This window comes from Vulpes vulpes, chromosome 6 (assembly GCF_048418805.1).
Source record: "Vulpes vulpes isolate BD-2025 chromosome 6, VulVul3, whole genome shotgun sequence".
Lineage (NCBI taxonomy): Eukaryota > Metazoa > Chordata > Mammalia > Carnivora > Canidae > Vulpes > Vulpes vulpes.
The window spans coordinates 62,424,235-62,441,340 of record NC_132785.1 but is presented as its reverse complement, the minus strand read 5'-3'; the positions used below and the strand labels follow the sequence as shown (position 1 = coordinate 62,441,340).

Sequence of the window (17,106 nt, the reverse complement as noted above, 5' to 3'; positions counted from 1 at the left end):
CCCCATCTGTGTTCTAGCCCATGGCCCCTGAGGATCTTGAGCGTCAGTGGAGGCAGGAGGGTCCCAGTGAGCAGGGGAGACCCTCCTGTACGTCCCCACATGGACATTCTGTGAAGCTGTGTGGTGGCTGTGACCATGTGTGACCATGACGAGGGCAGGAGAGCAGCTGTTGGGACTTCAGTGTGGCTTCAGTGTTTTCTCAACAGGGAAAAACATGTAGGGAGGCCATGGTCCCTAGAGGCCGCCAGGGTTCGGTGCTTAGCAAACCTCATTCCCCATTTTACAACAGAGCCACTAAGTAGGGATGTGCTGTGATAACCCATGTGCTGACGGGCCTGGGCCCCCTGGCAAAGCCTCTCACCAGGTCTCGGCGGACAGGCTGTGTAGACGGAGCAGGAGAAGCTGCTGGCACCCAAGTCAGCAGCAGCCCCCACAGTGCTGGAGAAAGAGAAGCAGATCCGGGCCAATGTATGCAGCACGGCACTGGGGCACAGTCATGGTGGATGTTTTACTGAGAGCTCTCATCAGGTCAAAGAAGTCATGGTCAGCAGGTGCGTAGTTGGCAAAACTGGGGGTGGGGCTGAGACTCGGCATAGTAGAACTCACGCTGTGAAGGATCTTGAGCAACGGACAAAGATTCAACGTGCACACCCTTGTTCTCTGTTTTTTTTTTTTTCTTTAAGATAAAAAAAAAAAAGTCACAGAGAGAGAGGCAGAGACACATGCAGAGAGAGAAGCAGGCTCTCTGCAGGGAGCCCGATGTGGGACTCAATCCCAGGACCCCAGGGTCACACCATGGGCCAAAGGCAGATGTTCAACCACTGAGCTACCCAGGTGCCCCCATCTGTTATTTTGGAGGGGATTGTATAGGGCAAGGATTTGGACACAGTGAACTATCATGAGGATCACCAACTTTTATTCTATTCCCACATCAACCCTGAGAGATAAATATTATCTCTCTTTTGCAGATGGGGAAGCCGAGATGCAAGTTAAGTGATTCACCCAAGGTCACCCTAGCAGGTAGGTGGTGAAACCAAGACAAAGACCAGGTCTTTCATCGCAACCCTAACTCTCTCCCCTCTTTCAACCTTGGAGTATTTATTTATTTATTTATTTATTTATTGGAGTTTTATTTTATTCTATTTTATTTTTCAATTTTTATTTATTTATTTGTTTGTTTTTAATTTAAATTCAGTTTGCCAACATATAACCCCCGTTGCTCATCCCATCAAGTGCCCCCCTCAGTGCCCATCACCTAGTCATCCCATCCCCCCACCTACCTCCCCTTCCACTACCCCTTGTTCGTTTCCCAGAGTTAGGAGTCTCTCATGCTCTGTCTCCCTTTCTGATACTTCCCACTCATCTTTTCTCCTTTCCCCTCTATTCCCTTTCACTATTATTTATATTCCCCAAATGAATGAGAACATACAATGTTTGTCCTTCTCCGATTGACTTACTTCACTCAGCATAATACCCTCCAGTTCCATCCACGTTGAAGCAAATGGTGGGTATTTGTCGTTTCTAATGGCTGAGGAATATTCCATTGTATACATAGACCACAGCTTCTTGATCCATTCATCTGTCGATGGACACCGAGGCTCCTTCCACAGTTTGGCTATTGTGGACATTGCTGCTAGAAACATCGGGGTGCAGGTGTTCTGGCGTTTCATTGCATCTGTATCTTTGGGGTAAATCCCCAGCAGTGCAATTGCTGGGTCGTAGGGCAGATCTATTTTTAAGTCTTTGAGGAACCTCCATACTGTTTTCCAGAGTGGCTGCACCAGTTTGCATTCCTAATCTTGGAGTCTTAAAATGGAAACAATGTCTGGCCCAAGATGGGTCCCTGGACAGTTTTGCTTTCAAGATCCCCAATTTGCTCAATTTGTAGAAAACAGGCGTATTAATTTTCTCCCCCTTTTTTCCCCTCAAGACAGTTGATACCATAAGCGAGGTCCATGGGTTAAGTCATTTAAAACTCTTTACTTCCCAAATAGCACCACATAAATAGAGTATATGTTTAATTTTATTATTATTATTATTTTTTAGACAGAATGAAAAAAGTGGTGGAAGGGCTGAGAGAGAGGAAAGCGAGAATCCCAAAGAGACTCCATGCCCAGCATGAAGCTTGATGTGGGGCTGGATCTCACAACCCTGAGAGATCATGACCTGCACCGATGTCAAGATTGTCGCCGAATGACTGAGCCACTCAGGTGCTCCCCTCCCCAATATATGTTTAAACTACAATAACCTCATATTTTGAATAGGTAATACATGCTCATGGTATGAGATTCAAATTTTACCAAAAGATGAACAGTAAAGAGCAAATTTTCCTTTCAGTTCTTTTCCCCAGCTGCCTCCCCCATTTCCTTCCTAGGACACAACACTAAGCTTCTCATGTATCCTGCAAGAGATGCCTTTTCTTTACATACACAGGTAAGAACTTGTGTACATATTTTTTTTTCTCAAATGGTGTCATGCTCCACACAGTTGTACAACTTGCTTTTAGACTTAATATACTATATTGAGTTATGTGAAATTACTGACATCCTACCATTTTTGACTCTGCTGGAAATCTTTCAGTATCAAGCACACAAGGAACTGGTTCTGTCCTTTAAAAAAAATAATGAAGTGTGACATAGTCCCCTGTGTAACCAGTCCCCAGAGTAATAACTCAAATGTTATCAGCATCCAGAAGTGCCCCACAGTCATGACCGTGTTCAGAATTCTATATAAAAGCAGTCATCCAGTATGTTCTCTGATGTGCCCAGCTTTTTTTGTTGGTTGCATAATAGTCCGGGTTTGGAAGTCCCGTGTGTTATTTAACCCTATTGGTCCCAGCTGATGGATGTTAAGGCTGTTTATAAGCTTTCACAATTGGGATCAGTGAACAACCCTATCAGTAGAATATATATATATATATTTTAAGATTTTATTCATGAGGAACAGAGAGAGGCAGACACAGGCAGAGGGAGAAGCAGGCTCCTTGCAGGACAGGTTACCAGGATCCCAGGATCACCCGGTGAGCTGAAGGCAGACACTCCACCGCAGAGCCACCCAGGTGCCGTCCCTAAGCTCCCACAATCTCCTGAAGCCGAGATCCTAATTCCTGCTGCACACAGTGTCCGGAGGAGAAAGGGCCTCCTCATCAGGGCCTTTCCAGGGTAGGCCCTGCTGAGGGGAGGGAGGGGAGACGCAGTGAAGAAGGGGGAGTTAGGACTAGTGCCAATTCCACAGTCCATTGTCTTTTCTGCAAGTGTCTTTGCTAAGACTTCATCTCAGGGAAAGGGTTCAATGCTTAAAAGCAGAAAGAAAGGTAGAAAAAGAAAGAGTTTGAAGCGGCCGATACAATGGATGTAAAACGCTGAACACAATGCTTTTTTGGGTTCTTATCCATCGTTCTGCTTTCCCCGACTGTCCTTTTTTTGTCTTTTCCAATCACCATTTCCCTCGTTAAAATTACTTTCAGGCCAAGGAACAGTTTTCTTTTAAAGTTCTAAAATTTATTTTATCCTTTAAAAAAATCTCATTCAGATCCAGTTTGCCGACGTAGTAGCACCCAGTGCTCATCCCTTTTTTAAAATTTCAATCACAGTTTTTTTTCCAGCTTTCTTGAGGTATACGGGGCCGCCGCGTCCGCGTGAGGTGCTCGGCGTGTGGGCTCGGCGCTGGCCCGTCTAGTCCACGTGGGAACGTGCCCCGCCAGGGTCGCGCGCGTGCCCGGGGTGCGCACTGCACAAGCTGGTGGCTCGGGGCGGCGCAGCCCGATCCCAGCCCCCCGCCCCGCCCCCGCCGTCCCCCAGCCCCCGCCGCGCGGTTCTGGCCCCGCCGCCCCGCGAGGTTCGGTCCGGCCCGGTCGCGCGCGTCCTGAGGTCGGCGGCCCCGCTCGGGGAGGGCGGCCCCAGCCCAGCCCCGGCCCCGGCCCAGCCCCGGCCCAGCCCCGCCCCCCCCCCCCCCCCGTGCCCGCCAGTCGCCGCCCTGGGGTGCGGGCGCGGGGGCCGGGCCGGGAGCTGGCGGCGCCCCGGGGCTGTCGTGAGGAGCCTCGCCAGGGTGAGCGCTGTAACCCCGCCCGGCCGCGCGGACCGACGCCGCCTGCGCATTGTTCAGCTCAGTCCGAGGGTGAGGTGCGCGCCCCTGCGGCGCCGGCTGCAGTCGGTCTAGCGCCGGCCCGGGGGGGCTGAGCGACGCCAGGTGCTCCCCAGCGCTCCGCCGGCCCAGCTCGCGGGCTCCCCCGCCCCGCCACGGGCCCGCGCCCCGGACGGCAGCCCCGAGCCCGGGACGGAGCCACAGCGCAGGGCCGCGGCTGCAGGCCCCCGCCCCCGCCCGGCCCCCGCTCCCGCTCCGGCCCCCGCTCCGGCCCCGGCCCCCGCTCCCGCTCCGGCTCCCGCCCGGCTCCGCGCCGTGGACATGCCAGGACTCAGGAGGTAGGTGCCGTCCGCCCCCGGCCCGGAAGCCTCACGGGGCGCCCCCGTCGGAGCCTCCCCAAGGGGCCCGGCCGCGCGCTCCAGGCCCGCCCGCCCGCCCGCGCCCAGGGCGCCCGGGGTCTCCCGGAGTCTCCCGAGGTCTCCCGGGGTCTCCCGGGGCGGGGGCGGGGCCCAGCCACCGGGCGCCCCAGGTCGGTCTGCTTCGGCCCCTGCGGGCCTCACAAAGGGCATATGCGACCCACAAGTTTCAGGCCAACGACACGTGGGGACGCGGACGGAGCCTGTAAGCTCGCGACTCGCTCTTTATGGAACCGGCGGTCGAGCCGGGAGCCCCCAAACCCCGAAGGGCTCCATCTAGGTGGTGTCGCGCGGCTTCCGTCCAGCAAACGCCCCGACATGTAGCTGCTTTAGGCAGACGAGCTGTGGGGCGGCCCTGTGCCGGCAGGCGCGGCTCGCCCCGCACCCCTGCACCCCGGCGCCCCTGCACCCCTGCACCCCGGCGCCCCGGCACCCCGGCACCCCGGCACCCCGGCACCCCGGCACCCTAGGCTGCTGCTCCAAATGGGCGGGCCTGCCTGTCCTTGAAAGTCCCAGGGGCGGGCGACGAGCGTCAGAGCCTCCCCTGGACTTTCTAGGATGCCTTCACCTTTGAGGTCTCTGGAGTTCTGCAGACAAGGTATCTGTTCGGGAGAGGGGGAGAGCAGCAAGGCGGCAGTTACTTCATTTTCAAAAGAGCCATCCTCATGGACCCCATGGCCCCTGCCAAGGCCAGGCCTCAGGCTGGAGCGCTCAGAGCAGACCTGTCAGGGGGTAGTGGGCAGACGGGGCTGCGGGGAGGGGTCAGGGGTTAGCACGCCTTTTCCACTGGCTCCCGGAGCCTCCCGCCTTCACTCAGGCTGCTCCGTCTCCAACATAAACGAGACAGGATTTTATAACCTGGCGAAAGGAAACTTCGTGTGAAGAAACAGGAAAACATTGAAATTCATAATATACAGCTTGGAAAATAAATTTGTTATTGTTCTTTCATTCCTTCCAGATATAAATCTGGCCGTCACAAATATCAAACAGTCCTGGGATCTGGCTCTGCACTTTATAAAGTCAGGGCTGTCTCGGGCATTATAAGACCTGGCTCACGCAGGCACTCAGACAAGATGAGAACATGTGGACTCTCAGGGTCTTTATTCTCTGGATCGGGGGCTCGAGGAAGGAAGTGAGCCCGCGTCTTCTCGCACCACATCTCGGTTCTGCCCTCCCCGGAATGTCAGCTCAGTGCCAGGGCCCTCTGAGCCCTCGGGCTTGCTGGTTCACGTGAACCTTGTGTCATGCACTGAGTGGCATCTATCGAAAGTTCTTTTTATGGAGGGAGGAGTTGGAGAGTAGAGGTGTGCGCTGATAGTGGCAGGTCTTCAAGGCACCTCCTCCAGGATGCCTTCTCCGATGGCCCTTTCCTTGCCCGCATCCTGGCTCACGTGGTGCTCACAGGGCCTGTCTCCAAGTGCCCTTGCCAACGTGTAGAGATGGTACTGTTCAGGTGGCACTCCCGCCAGCTCCCCAGGGCGGCGATGGGGTCACAGTTTGGTTGCTCTTCTGTCTAGGATCTGTGTTGGCAAAGAGCACTCACTTGGAAGAATCACTAGAGAACTAGACACTAAAATAGCACTAAATAGCTCTTCATTTACATAGGTTTTTTTTTAAACCATTGTCATCATTTTTTTTAAAAAAAGATTCATTTATTTGAGAGAGCGCACACGTGCATGAGCAGGAGGGCAGAGGAAGAGGGGGTCTCAATCAGACTCCCCTCTGAGCACGGAGCCCTTCCTGGGGCTCAATCTCACAACCCTGGGATCACGACCTGAACCGAAATCAAGAGTCAGACACTGACCAACAGAACAGGTGCCCCTACAGCATCGGGATCCGTTTTTGAGTTTAGGATTGCGTAGCAATGACTGCCCTTGGTGTAGTCGCACGGTGGGTCTCCAGGACTCTTCTCATCTTGCAAAACTGAGACTCCATCCTTGTGAGGCACTGCCTCCCCCGCCCCGCCCCTATTCTTCCTTCCCCTGTGCCCCCTGCATCCCTGTCCAACTCTCTCTAGGCCTTTAGCTGTTCATGGCCCTCAGGTAAACGCACTTGGAGGGTATTTATCCTTCTGTGGGGGGTCATGTCCCGAGCCCGCATCCCCCATCCCCGGGGCTGTCCCTGGGGTGGCCTGGCTCCTGCCGCAACTCCCCTCCTTGGTAAGCTGCACGCTTTGCTCACCCACCCCTCCGCCCGGGGACCCTGGGGTTGCTTTCAGCTTCGGGCTGTTGTGAATGACACTGCTGTAAACCCGGGTGTGTGGATACCCTGTCAGGGCCCCGCTTGCACTTCGTCTGCATGTTCTCCAGGGCGTGGAATTGCTGGAGCCTATGGTACATGCAGTTTTCCCGGGCGGCTACCACCCAGCTGCACCATCAGACTTCCCCACTGACTGCGCACAGGCTTCCAGTAGCTTCACATCCTTCCCAACATGTGCTGTTTTCTGCTTTTTTTAAAGAAAATATTTTATTTCTTTATTATATATAGGGAGAGGACAAGCAGGGTAAGTGGCAGAGGGAGTGGGAGAGGCAGGCTCCCTGTGGGGAGCCCGATGTGGGACTCGATCCCAAGAACCCGGGGTCATGCCCTGAGCTGAAGGCAGATGCTTCACCGCTGAGCCCCGCCCCCACCCCGGGCCCCTGTTTCTGCTCTTTTGATTATAAGCCATATGCTGACTGCGAGGTTAAGGTATATTGGCCACCACGATTTTGTTGGATGGAAGCTCGTGGGTGCCGAAGCCTGGGAGGTGCAGCCTCGGGGAGGTTGGGGGTGGCGGGCCTGCAGGCAGCTCTGGGCTTAGGGGACTTCCCGCCGACCCCCGTGTGCCCCAGGGCTCGAGTGCTTCACGTGGGTGCCTGCCTCCTCCCTCGAGGGTGCTGTGGGCTTGGTCACTCCTGAGCCCGTTTCAGGAAAAAGACGTTCCAACCTCAGGCAAATCTTGTGTGAGAGGTAGAGACGGCGCAGTCGGTCAGTACATTGGTCATGCCACAGGGGTGGGTTTCAGACTTTCTCTTTGAAGCAGCAAAACCTTTTACCTAAAAAAGAAAAGTCATCTTACACATTATCCCAACACTCGAAACCAATAGAAGAGGCGTGGTTTTGTTTGGGGCGACTGGGGGCATCTGGAGCCCGCTGACCTCTGCCCCCCCATAAATACACAGGGTGGAGTCCCCATTGCAGGATCATGGGCAGCATGAGACCCATGTTTGTTCCCAGACCTGGATTCTGGAACGATCATGGGTATTTATGTATCAACTTCTTGCTCCCCGCAGGATTCTCACCGTTACCATTCTGGCTCTCTGTCTTCTGAGCCCTGGGAAGGCACAGGTATGATTTTGACATTGTTTATTATCTAGAAGCATGTTAAATATCGGAATGAGGGTGTCCAGCCCTGCGTTTTGGAATCCCAGGGTGGGGGGGGCAAAGGGGGCGCCACAGCTCACCTGAGCTGAGCTCTGCCCCTGCATGCAGGGGGCAGCCAGGCTCTGAGAGGCGGTTGTAAGTGGCAGGGCTGGGACTTGAGGGCTCTGATCCCTAATCTGAGACTGGGAATGGGATCCGCTGCCTCCGTGATATCTTTCAGGTCTGGATTCACAGTCAGTGTTGAGAAGTCAGAGGTGCTGTGGTGCTTGGGGGCGGCGGTGCCCTTCGTGCACGTGGCCCATGTGGGACTGTGTCTCCACAGACGCGCATCCCCAGTGGGAGGGGGGTCCTACGTCTGGGCCAAGCCCCTGGCAGGAGTGTGGAGGGCTGGTGCGGGGGGGGGGAGTATCAGGTGGGGGCCCGGACTTTACGAAGCCATGTCTATGTTAGCCTTGGGGGCTGTGGGTACATCCCTCCTGAAAACTCAGAGCGGCCTCTAGCCGCTCATTTCTCTAGCTCAGAAATGAGTGAGGCCTCACCACGGAGCAGGGGAAATATATTTTTTCGCTTCATATTATGAATTTCAAAATAGATTCAGGCTATTAGGGATAGACAGGGTCTTGGAGGGGCCTTGGAGTTTGGTGGTCCAGCCTCACGGTGACAGACGGTGACATCCAGGCCCAGAGACGACAGGGTCCCGGGCTGCACGGTGCATGTTAGGCCCTTTGCAAACATTGACACTTGGAACCACCTGGAAGGAGGCACTGTCACCCCCATTCACGGGTGAGGAGATAAAGGCAGAGGAAGTTGTAGGTGAGAGGCTGATGCCGGGCAGGCTGGTGGCTTTGAGCCCTCACTGGCGCCTAGTGGGTAAGCCAGGCCCGGACATCCGTCTCGCGGTTTCCCGAGCTTTATGGCACAGCCTCCTGGCTCATTGCTCCCTTTCTTTTGCCCTGAGGCCCTGAGCCTCCGGAGCCATCCCATGAATACAGGCTGACTCCATCATCTCCAAGCACCAGCCCATGGCCCTGGGAAGCCAAGCCCTGGGAGCTGCAGGGAGGGCCAGGGAGGGGATCCCCATGGTCAGAAGCATTCCTTCTCCACCTCGCCTCCAAGATCTGTCGGCCCCATGACATTTTTCTGAGGCCGTAAAGCTGTGCCTTGAGGTGCACGTGAAGACCACGACCCTTGGGGACTGTTGAGGCCTATTTCTGGAAGCATCTTTGTGTGGTTGTTGTGCCGAGATGCAAGTAGAGGGGTTTCCCCAAGTCGGCTTTTCTTACCAAACCCACCACTTTGCTGTGTGTGCAGCTTTCAGGGTGGAGGGTGCAGGGAGGGGATGTCACAGCGGGCAGGGTGCTCACCGCAGTCCCTGACAAGGGGTCACATAGCACCTGGGGTAAGAGTGATCGCCCTTAACCGCAGTTGTAGCCATTCTTGGAAAGAGATGAATACAGATGTGCCTCATCCCCATGCAGACCAAGTGTGGTTACTGCCCTTCATAGCTACAGCGGGAGATAGCCCCCAAATCTGCTACAGTTGGGGGTTTTGAAGCAATGACGTGGAGGGCGGGGGTTAAAGAGTGATGCTCAGTGTACAATGATGATTAAAAATACTAAGAAGAAGGGGGGGCAAATAGGCCTTATAATAGGTGTTGGTGTTACAGATGCTTTTTTTTTTTTCTTTACTTCATTTCCGGAACTTTCTGTGATATCCTTGTAATACTTTTATATTAAAAAAAAACAAAAACAAAAACAAAAAACAACAACAACAACAAAAAACGAAGGACTACAAGCTCACCTCTGTCTCCTTTCTCCTTGCCTGCAGCAACAATGCACTAATGGCTTCGATCTGGACCGCTCGTCAGGACAGTGTTTAGGTATGGGGCCTCCGAGGATCCTGCGCTGGGGTGGGGGATGTTTGGTGATAGACCCGATGACAGGGCCATGTCTGTCTCGGCCGTTGCTCGACATAATGAAATCTGTGTTAGCCTGGATCGTGGAAGGAAACAGGGCCACAGAAGGTGTCAAGTCAAGAATGGCCTTTGGTCAGTCACCTCCTTTGTGGGCAGTCCTGCGAGGGGGCAGGAAGGGCCACACGGATCCGTGTCCCCCGGGCTCTCCGCATTCGCTTCCTATCTGCTGTAACCAATGGCCACAGATGTAGCGGTTTAAACAACAAAAATCTATCTCCCAGCTCAATGATCTATGGATCATTATCTATGTTATTGGTAGGTCAGAGGTTGTATTGGGGTCTCCCAGGCAAACATCGAGGTCCAGCAAGGCTTTGCTCCTTTCGAGGAGCTCTCGGGGAGACTCCCTGTCCTTGCTCACTGGTGGTGTTGGTAGAATCCACTTCCTTTTTTTGGAAACATTGAGATACAATGGACACACCACATTGTGTGAGCTCAAGGTGTAGGACTCATTGGTGTGACACGCGTATGTATCACGATGATCGCTGCCGCAGCCCCTGCTGCAGCTCCGTCACACCACATAGTCACCTTTTACGGTGAGAACGTGTGAGATCTGCTCTCTTAGCAGTTTCCAAGTGTGTCAGCGACCCTCACGGTGCTGTATGCGAGCTCCCCAGCACGCACACAACTTATAACCGAGACTTTGTTCCCCTCACCAGCCTCTCCCAGACCCCAGCCCTTGTCAGCCACCCTTTTACTCACGATTGTTATGAGTTTGGCTTTTTTGATTCCACATATAAGGGAGGTCGTACAGGATTTGTTTTCCTGTGCCTGGCTTATCTCATTTAGCGTAACACCCTCGAGGTCCATCCATGGTGTTGGAAATGGCAGGACTTCCTTCTCGCTCTCTCATGGCTGAAAATGCCCACTGAGTGTGCATGTGTATGAATATGTGTGTGTGTGCGTGTACCTTGATATAAACACATCTTCACCCACCTTATCCATTCCTCTGCTGACGTACACATTGGTGGCTTCCACGTCTTGGCTCTTGTGAACTGCCCTGCAGGGAGCATGGGAGTGCAGGTGTCTCTTTGAGGTTCTGCTCTCATTTCCTTCAGATAAGTACCCAGAATTGAGATTGCTGGACCATATGGTGGTCCTATTTTTAACTTTTTGAGAAACCTCCAGACCACTCTCTGTAGTGGCTGCACCAGTTTGCATTCCTGTGGCATTCTGTTTCCCACGGTTGCAGGACTGGAGCCCCCAGGTCCTTGCTGGCTGTCAGTAGAGGACTTTCCCTCCTCATCCCCTGCCTCGTGGTCCCCTCCTCCATCTTCAGAGCCACCACTGTGAGTTAAGTCCCTCACAGGCTCTGGATCTCTTCTTTTCCCGTTGTCACATCTTTCTGACTGACCCTTCTTGCCTCTTCTTCTGCTTTTAAGGACTTCTGTGATGACACTGGGCCCACCCACGTAATCCCCCCCACATCTCAAGGTCAGCCGGGTAGCAGCTTGAATTCCACCTGCTACCTCATTCTCCTTTACTGAGTAGCCTGATGCTGCCACCAGTTCCAAGGATGAGGACTGACATTTGGGGGCTATTCTCCTAGTACGTCATCTGGTGGAAAAGGTAGACCTGGACAGAGAGAACACCGTACATGCTGGAATAACAATCATTGCCAAGTTAAGGCCAGAGCCACGGGCCCTACAGAAGTAGGGGAGGCAGTGATGTCTTATGTCAGGGGTCAATAAAAAAAGCCTTCGTGGAGGCCACATTTGAATCTAGCATTTTTTTTTTTTAATGTTTTATTTATCAGATGAGAGACACAGGCAGAGACATAGGCAGAGGGAGGTCCTGGATCCCCGGACCCCGGAGTCATGCCCTGAGCCACTCAGGTGCCCCTGAATTGAGAACTGAGGGATGAGTAGGATCCTGAGAAATGGCATTCCAAGTGGAAGAAACAGCAGAAGTGAAGACCGGGGTGGAAAGGACACTGCGAGTACAGAATAGTTTGCTGTGGCTGGAGCATAGCTCCTCTACCAGGACAATAAGGCAGCCCCACTTGCTCCCACCTGGGGGGTGTATTTAGCTTTTTGATTATATTTGATGGAAGCCAGGGCCTGTGTCTTCCTGGAGCTCACATCAGCTAAGACCCAGAGGAGAGACACATGGTTCCCAAAAGTGATGAGTGGTGAGGAACACAACCCTGCTGTGGAAAACCTGGGCGTGCACTTTGATTAGAGGCACTGGGGGACGGGGATGCGCCAGGGGCAGAGAGGGGGGCAGCAGGCCATTGTTTTCTGTCCCACCGGCCTTCTGGAGGGGCTCAGGCTTACGGCTGCAGATGGGGCATCTGAGCCTCAGCATTTCCCTTTCCTGATGGGCCTTCGTGTGCATTTCTTGGAGCTGCTTGGGTGAGCCATCGGGCTTCCGACATGTGTCCCCCAGGCTCTGGCCCCTGTGGAGTGACCCCAAGGCTGCAACAGGGCCCAGCAGGTAGGCTCAGATAGTGGGCTGCTATGCTGGAGCCAGAGCCCCATCCTTGCAGGGCCGATTTTCTCAGGAACCTGCCTCCTGCTCCTGGCACGATGAGCAGAACATTAGCCTGTCTGGAAATGGGCCTGTTGTGGGCTCAGTGTGAGCTGACCTGCAAGGAAGCCTCCACTTTGCTAACAGGTGGCTAGCTCTCAGCCAGGCCTGACATCTTCCTGCGTGCAAGCGGCTGTCTCCCGTGCCCAGCTGTTATTTGGAGTAGAGGTGGGAGTAATGATTGGGTCTGTCCCCATGTTTCCCAGGGGCACAGGGGGGCCTCTGAGGTGTTACTCACAGAGAGATCATCTAGTTTAGTATTTATAGATTCCTTTTTCCTGTTTTTCCTTCTATTCATGTTAATTGATAGTGTTTTTACTTGGGCTTCAAATGGGGGTGATAATACATGTTTTGTGGATACGGCCCCCATGGTGATGTGGTCTCTGATGGCTGATGCTCAGATGACGCTGGTCAGTGTGATCCCATTTAGCCAGCATGTGAGAGTCCCTGCAGTGATGAACCAGGGACTCTCCTCAGTGTCTGGGAGCATGTGGTGGTGAAGAGTGTCTTGGGGTCTTTGGCTTAAATATGCAGCACGTAGGGCATGGGCAGGGAGCCACTAACACTCATCCTTTCCGTGGCCCTTCCAGATATTGATGAATGCCGGACCATCCCCGAGGCCTGCCGAGGAGACATGATGTGTGTTAACCAAAACGGCGGGTATTTATGCATCCCCCGGACAAACCCAGTGTACCGAGGGCCCTACTCGAACCCCTACTCAAACCCATACACGGGTCCGTACCCAGCAGCGGCCCCACCACTATCAGCTCCAAACTACCCCACCATTTCGAGGCCTCTCATATGCCGCTTTGGATACCAGATGGATGAGAGCAACCAGTGTGTGGGTGAGTAGCCTGGCATCTCCGGCTTCTGTGCTCTGGCCAAGTCCTAATCCCGCCGCAGTGAAGTCCTCACTCACGAAACAGTGACTTCTTACTTTCTATGAAGTTCCTTCACGTTTAGCAGCCCGTGTCTCTGGGAACCCTCCCAGCCGGGAGTAGCTTGGATTGATGTACGTGAGGATTCTTCATCCAGAGAGCCAATTTTTCTTTATTTTCATCTGCCAGTCTGTCTCTCTGTCATCTATCTATTTAAAGACGAAGTTTATATTTTTTCTGTTTGATAAAAAATGCTTCTGGTTTCACTGAGTAAATCCCAGAGAGAAGATCTAGAAAGGACCAGCAGTTTCTCTGCAACACTCCTCACCCTCGAATGGAATGTATACTCTTGAAATAAAAAGTCCTGAAGGCCACGGCCAGTTGTTCTGGAAAGAGAGTGGGTTCCTTGGGTGGGTGCCAATGTTCTTTTGGCTAAAATGAGCCTCACTGATGGTAATTCACAGCAGGAGTAGACCTCTGGGAAGAAGGCGACACCAGAGGTTGTGAGGCCCCCAGGGGGTTGGCAAGCTGTTTGACTGGTGCCCTAGTGAGCTTTGGTATCTGTGGGCCAGGGTGGGCCTTGGCAGAGGGTTACCTGGGATCCTCTCTTGGTTGCTTTGATGGTTGGACCAAAACCTTTGTAACTATTTCCAACTTTGGCAGATGGTTTAGAGTTATGATGGACTTTTTTTTTTTTATCATATGCACCCCATATCCAAGATCGTTTTGAGCCTGAAGCCCCATTATAGACATATTTATAAATTACATACATATCCTGTTATGCTAATATGGTTTGAGGAGTGTAATGCATCCGTTCAAAAATAGAACATTTTAGAAGATGTGATAGAAATAAATGTGCCTTGGAGCTCTGATACTTCCTTCTGATGTCCTCAAAGGTCTGGAGACCACTGGTGTACCTAGTGAGATTTTTTTTTGTTGGTCCCATTTCAGGGCTCTGAAGCACTGAGCTGTTAGAGAGGCTGGGTTGGTTATTTCGTGATGTCTTCTATACATTCATGCAAACGAGTGTCACATTGCCATCTGGATCCATGCAAATAGTATGCAAACAGCCTGCAGAGCTGCGAGGGGAGAACTTCTCCATTCTTAGGGGTTGCGAGGGACATGGTGTGTGTGTGTGTGTGTGTGAGAGAGAGAGAGAGAGGCGGAGGAGGAAGAGAGTGAGAAGGAGGGGTGAGGCAGGGAGGGGAGAGCTGGTTGGTGGTCACTCTGAAGGTGAAGAATGTGGGGTGCAGTCAACCCAGAGATGCAGTTTGGTGGAGGAGGAGGTAGCATGCTTCTTTATTAACAAGCAGCAGAACCGCTGTAACTGGAAGGGACTTTACCAATTGAACTCCAGCCTCCTCATTTTGTAGGAAAGGGAGCCTGGACTCCAGCGAGTTTGTAGTGACAGAGGTAGAGTGGGAGTCCACTGGGCTGACTGCCAGTATCTACTTTCCTAACTTGGCCGCATGACCTGTCTTGTCTGGTAGAAAAGAAATGATCCCGAAAGAAATGCAGAGGAGAGATTGGGGTGGCGCTCCTCTTCCAGGATGCCTGCCCTGTGGGGCTGGATGTGCCAAATGGGCAACTCTAAGGGAGGGAGGGCGTGTAATAACCCATTGGACTTCGGGAGGGGGCCCTTTGTGGTGCAGGGTTGCCTGCCTGATGTGGGGGGCAGCCCCACAGGCCCCTCTGGGGAGAAGCTGGGACTGGCGCATGGCCTCCTGAAGCAGGCCCCTCTCCCCCCCCACAGATTTCTTTCCAGGGTTGCAGGGCCCTTAAGAACAGGGACGGGGCTGGGAAATCTAGTCTTCTCCCGGCCCTCATGGGTCATGCAGCTTTATGGCTCCCAAGCTGTCACACGGGAGCTGCTGGGCTTTCATAGTGGCCCTTGTGTAAGAAGAATAGAACCAAGGAACCCTAGTGAGACTTGGCCTGGGGCCCACCCATCTCCAAAACGTTCAGCATTATGCATTCATAAGCGCTGAGTCCCTTCAACTTCCCTTCCATTTCCTGCTGCACAGAGGTCCTTCTGGGCATTGTAAGAGGTGGCGTCACAGGGGCGGGGCGACCGAAGGGACCAGGAAGGGAGTCAGTTTCCACCTACTGTTCCCTCCAGAACAAGGAGGTGAGAGGTGGGCTTGAGAACAGGCAGGAGGGAAGCAAGGCCTAGGGATGGTCGGCGAGGGGAAGGTGCCAAGGGGGCCCATTGTTAATGAAAGAGGAGGAGGTGAGGACGGGGTGCTCACCATCGGGAGGAGGAGAATGTGGTCTGAGCTGGTGGAGAAAGCATGGAAGGAGCAGTGTGTGATTGGAAAGAACTGGGAAATGTTCCTGAAATGCAGGTGTCCTAGGGAGGAGCGCCGCCTCTCCAAGGGAGGCTTTTCCTCCTCCCCATCAGGATGAGATGAACAAACAAGAGTGATGCCAGCAGTGGCATCACATCAAGAGCAAACACTTGTGTGGTGTGGTGCAGGGTGCTGGGACGTGTACACGTGAACTAACACATTTATGCCTCAAGGCCGCCCCACGTGGCAGAACTGTCATTATTCCTGTCATACTGGTCAGGCCCTGGAGCCCTTGGAGGAGGCCAGGAAATCTGGCTGAGGCGCAGTGAGGGGGTGAGCTGGGATGTGAACCCATTAGACCCTGAATGAGGCTCAGCAAGGTTAAGGTGTGTTCACCTCAGAGAGTCTGCGTTGGAGCCCTGATTAAACATGAGCGCCTTCTCTTGCCTTTTTTTTTTTTTAATTAAAATTTTTGTCCTGTCACATTTTGAACATAGAGGCGGAGAGCAAAATGAGTACCACCTGTTTACCATTCGATTGCTATAATCAGCCTCGCTGGTCCTTTCCCCTCCCCCAGTGGATTCATTAGAGCAAACCTCAGGCATCATATGACTTTATCTTTAAATACCTTAGAATATATCTCTAAGAGATACAGATTCTTTAAAATATATCGCCCCAACACTGTTATCAAACCTACAAAAGTCAACAATAATTCCTATTTATTGTTCAATATCCAGATGGTGTTCAAATTTCCCTGGTCATGTCATAAATGTCTTTTTGCCCCTGTTGGTTGGTTAGAACAGGATACAGATAAGGTCCAGGGGTTGCATTTTGTTGACAAGTCTCTTAAATTTCTCTGGATCTTTCCTGTCTCTCTGGCCATGTGTTTTGTTGATGAGGCAGAGCGGTTTGTCCTGTAAAGTTCTTTACCTTTGGGATTTCTCTGATCACGTTTTTTGGGGCGGGTATTTAACATACTTCTTCACGCCTTCTGCTTTTCCGTGAACTGGTAATGGTTAGATCTAGAGACCTCATCCAATTCAAGTTAAGCTTCTTTGGCAGACTGCTTCCTAGGCAACATCCCTGTTTTTTTTGTCTTCCTTCTGCCCTGGTTTGTCCTCGTGAACTGTGAGACAATCTGCTTCAAGAAGCAAAAGGGCATTTTCCCTGTGGCTTCCTTTCTCTGAGTTTTGGACCCAGTTTCAAAGAAGCAGTTTCCACTCTTGTGTCCAAATTAGCCCATGACCCCTCGCTGCAGGCCAGGCATGGCCGGCTCAGAGCACGGGTCCCCTGTGGCCCTGAATTTCCTTCTCGACTTCTCTCTTTTGGATTCTGCTTTGGAGGTGACTAGACCCTGTCCCTTCTGGAACAAAATCTGGTTTTGAGTCCCCCAACCCCTAGAAGTAAATCTGGATCACCCAGGACACTTGCAGAGTGAACAGCAACCCAAGAATAACAGCCCATGAGCCAAGAGAGTTTTGAGTCCCCAAGAAAACTGGCATCTTGGCTCCGTGAGTGGGGTGGGACTTGTGGCTGGTGAGGGTGGGTCTTTCAGCTCCCAGGCCCCGGGGAGACCG

At 53.0% G+C, this 17,106-nt stretch overlaps 2 protein-coding genes and 1 long non-coding RNA gene across 4 annotated transcripts in view; all 3 read left to right on the top strand.

The window, feature by feature from the left end:
• Positions 1-2,135, top strand: part of TRIP11 (thyroid hormone receptor interactor 11) — an 81,442-nt gene extending 79,307 nt beyond the window's left edge. Inside the window, exons 21-22 of the mRNA XM_025985604.2 lie at positions 969-1,020; positions 2,047-2,135. Coding sequence (XP_025841389.1) covers positions 969-997 — 29 coding nt within the window. The 3' untranslated portion in view covers positions 998-1,020; positions 2,047-2,135. The remainder of the gene's footprint in view (positions 1-968; positions 1,021-2,046) is intronic.
• Positions 2,136-2,198: 63 nt separating this feature from the next.
• Positions 2,199-3,689, top strand: LOC140599330 (uncharacterized). The gene is made up of 3 exons (XR_012002082.1): positions 2,199-2,264; positions 2,375-2,433; positions 3,605-3,689. It is a non-coding gene; the product is annotated as an uncharacterized lncRNA (long non-coding RNA).
• Positions 3,690-4,006: 317 nt separating this feature from the next.
• The window catches only part of FBLN5 (fibulin 5), a 69,045-nt gene continuing 55,945 nt past the window's right edge, over positions 4,007-17,106 (top strand). Inside the window, exons 1-4 of one of the 2 annotated variants that reach the window (XM_072761156.1) lie at positions 4,007-4,421; positions 7,772-7,826; positions 9,690-9,741; positions 12,954-13,208. In XM_072761156.1, the coding sequence (XP_072617257.1) occupies positions 4,405-4,421; positions 7,772-7,826; positions 9,690-9,741; positions 12,954-13,208 (379 nt within the window). In that variant the 5' untranslated portion in view covers positions 4,007-4,404. The remainder of the gene's footprint in view (positions 4,422-7,771; positions 7,827-9,689; positions 9,742-12,953; positions 13,209-17,106) is intronic. The other variant, XM_072761157.1, reaches the window with a different exon arrangement.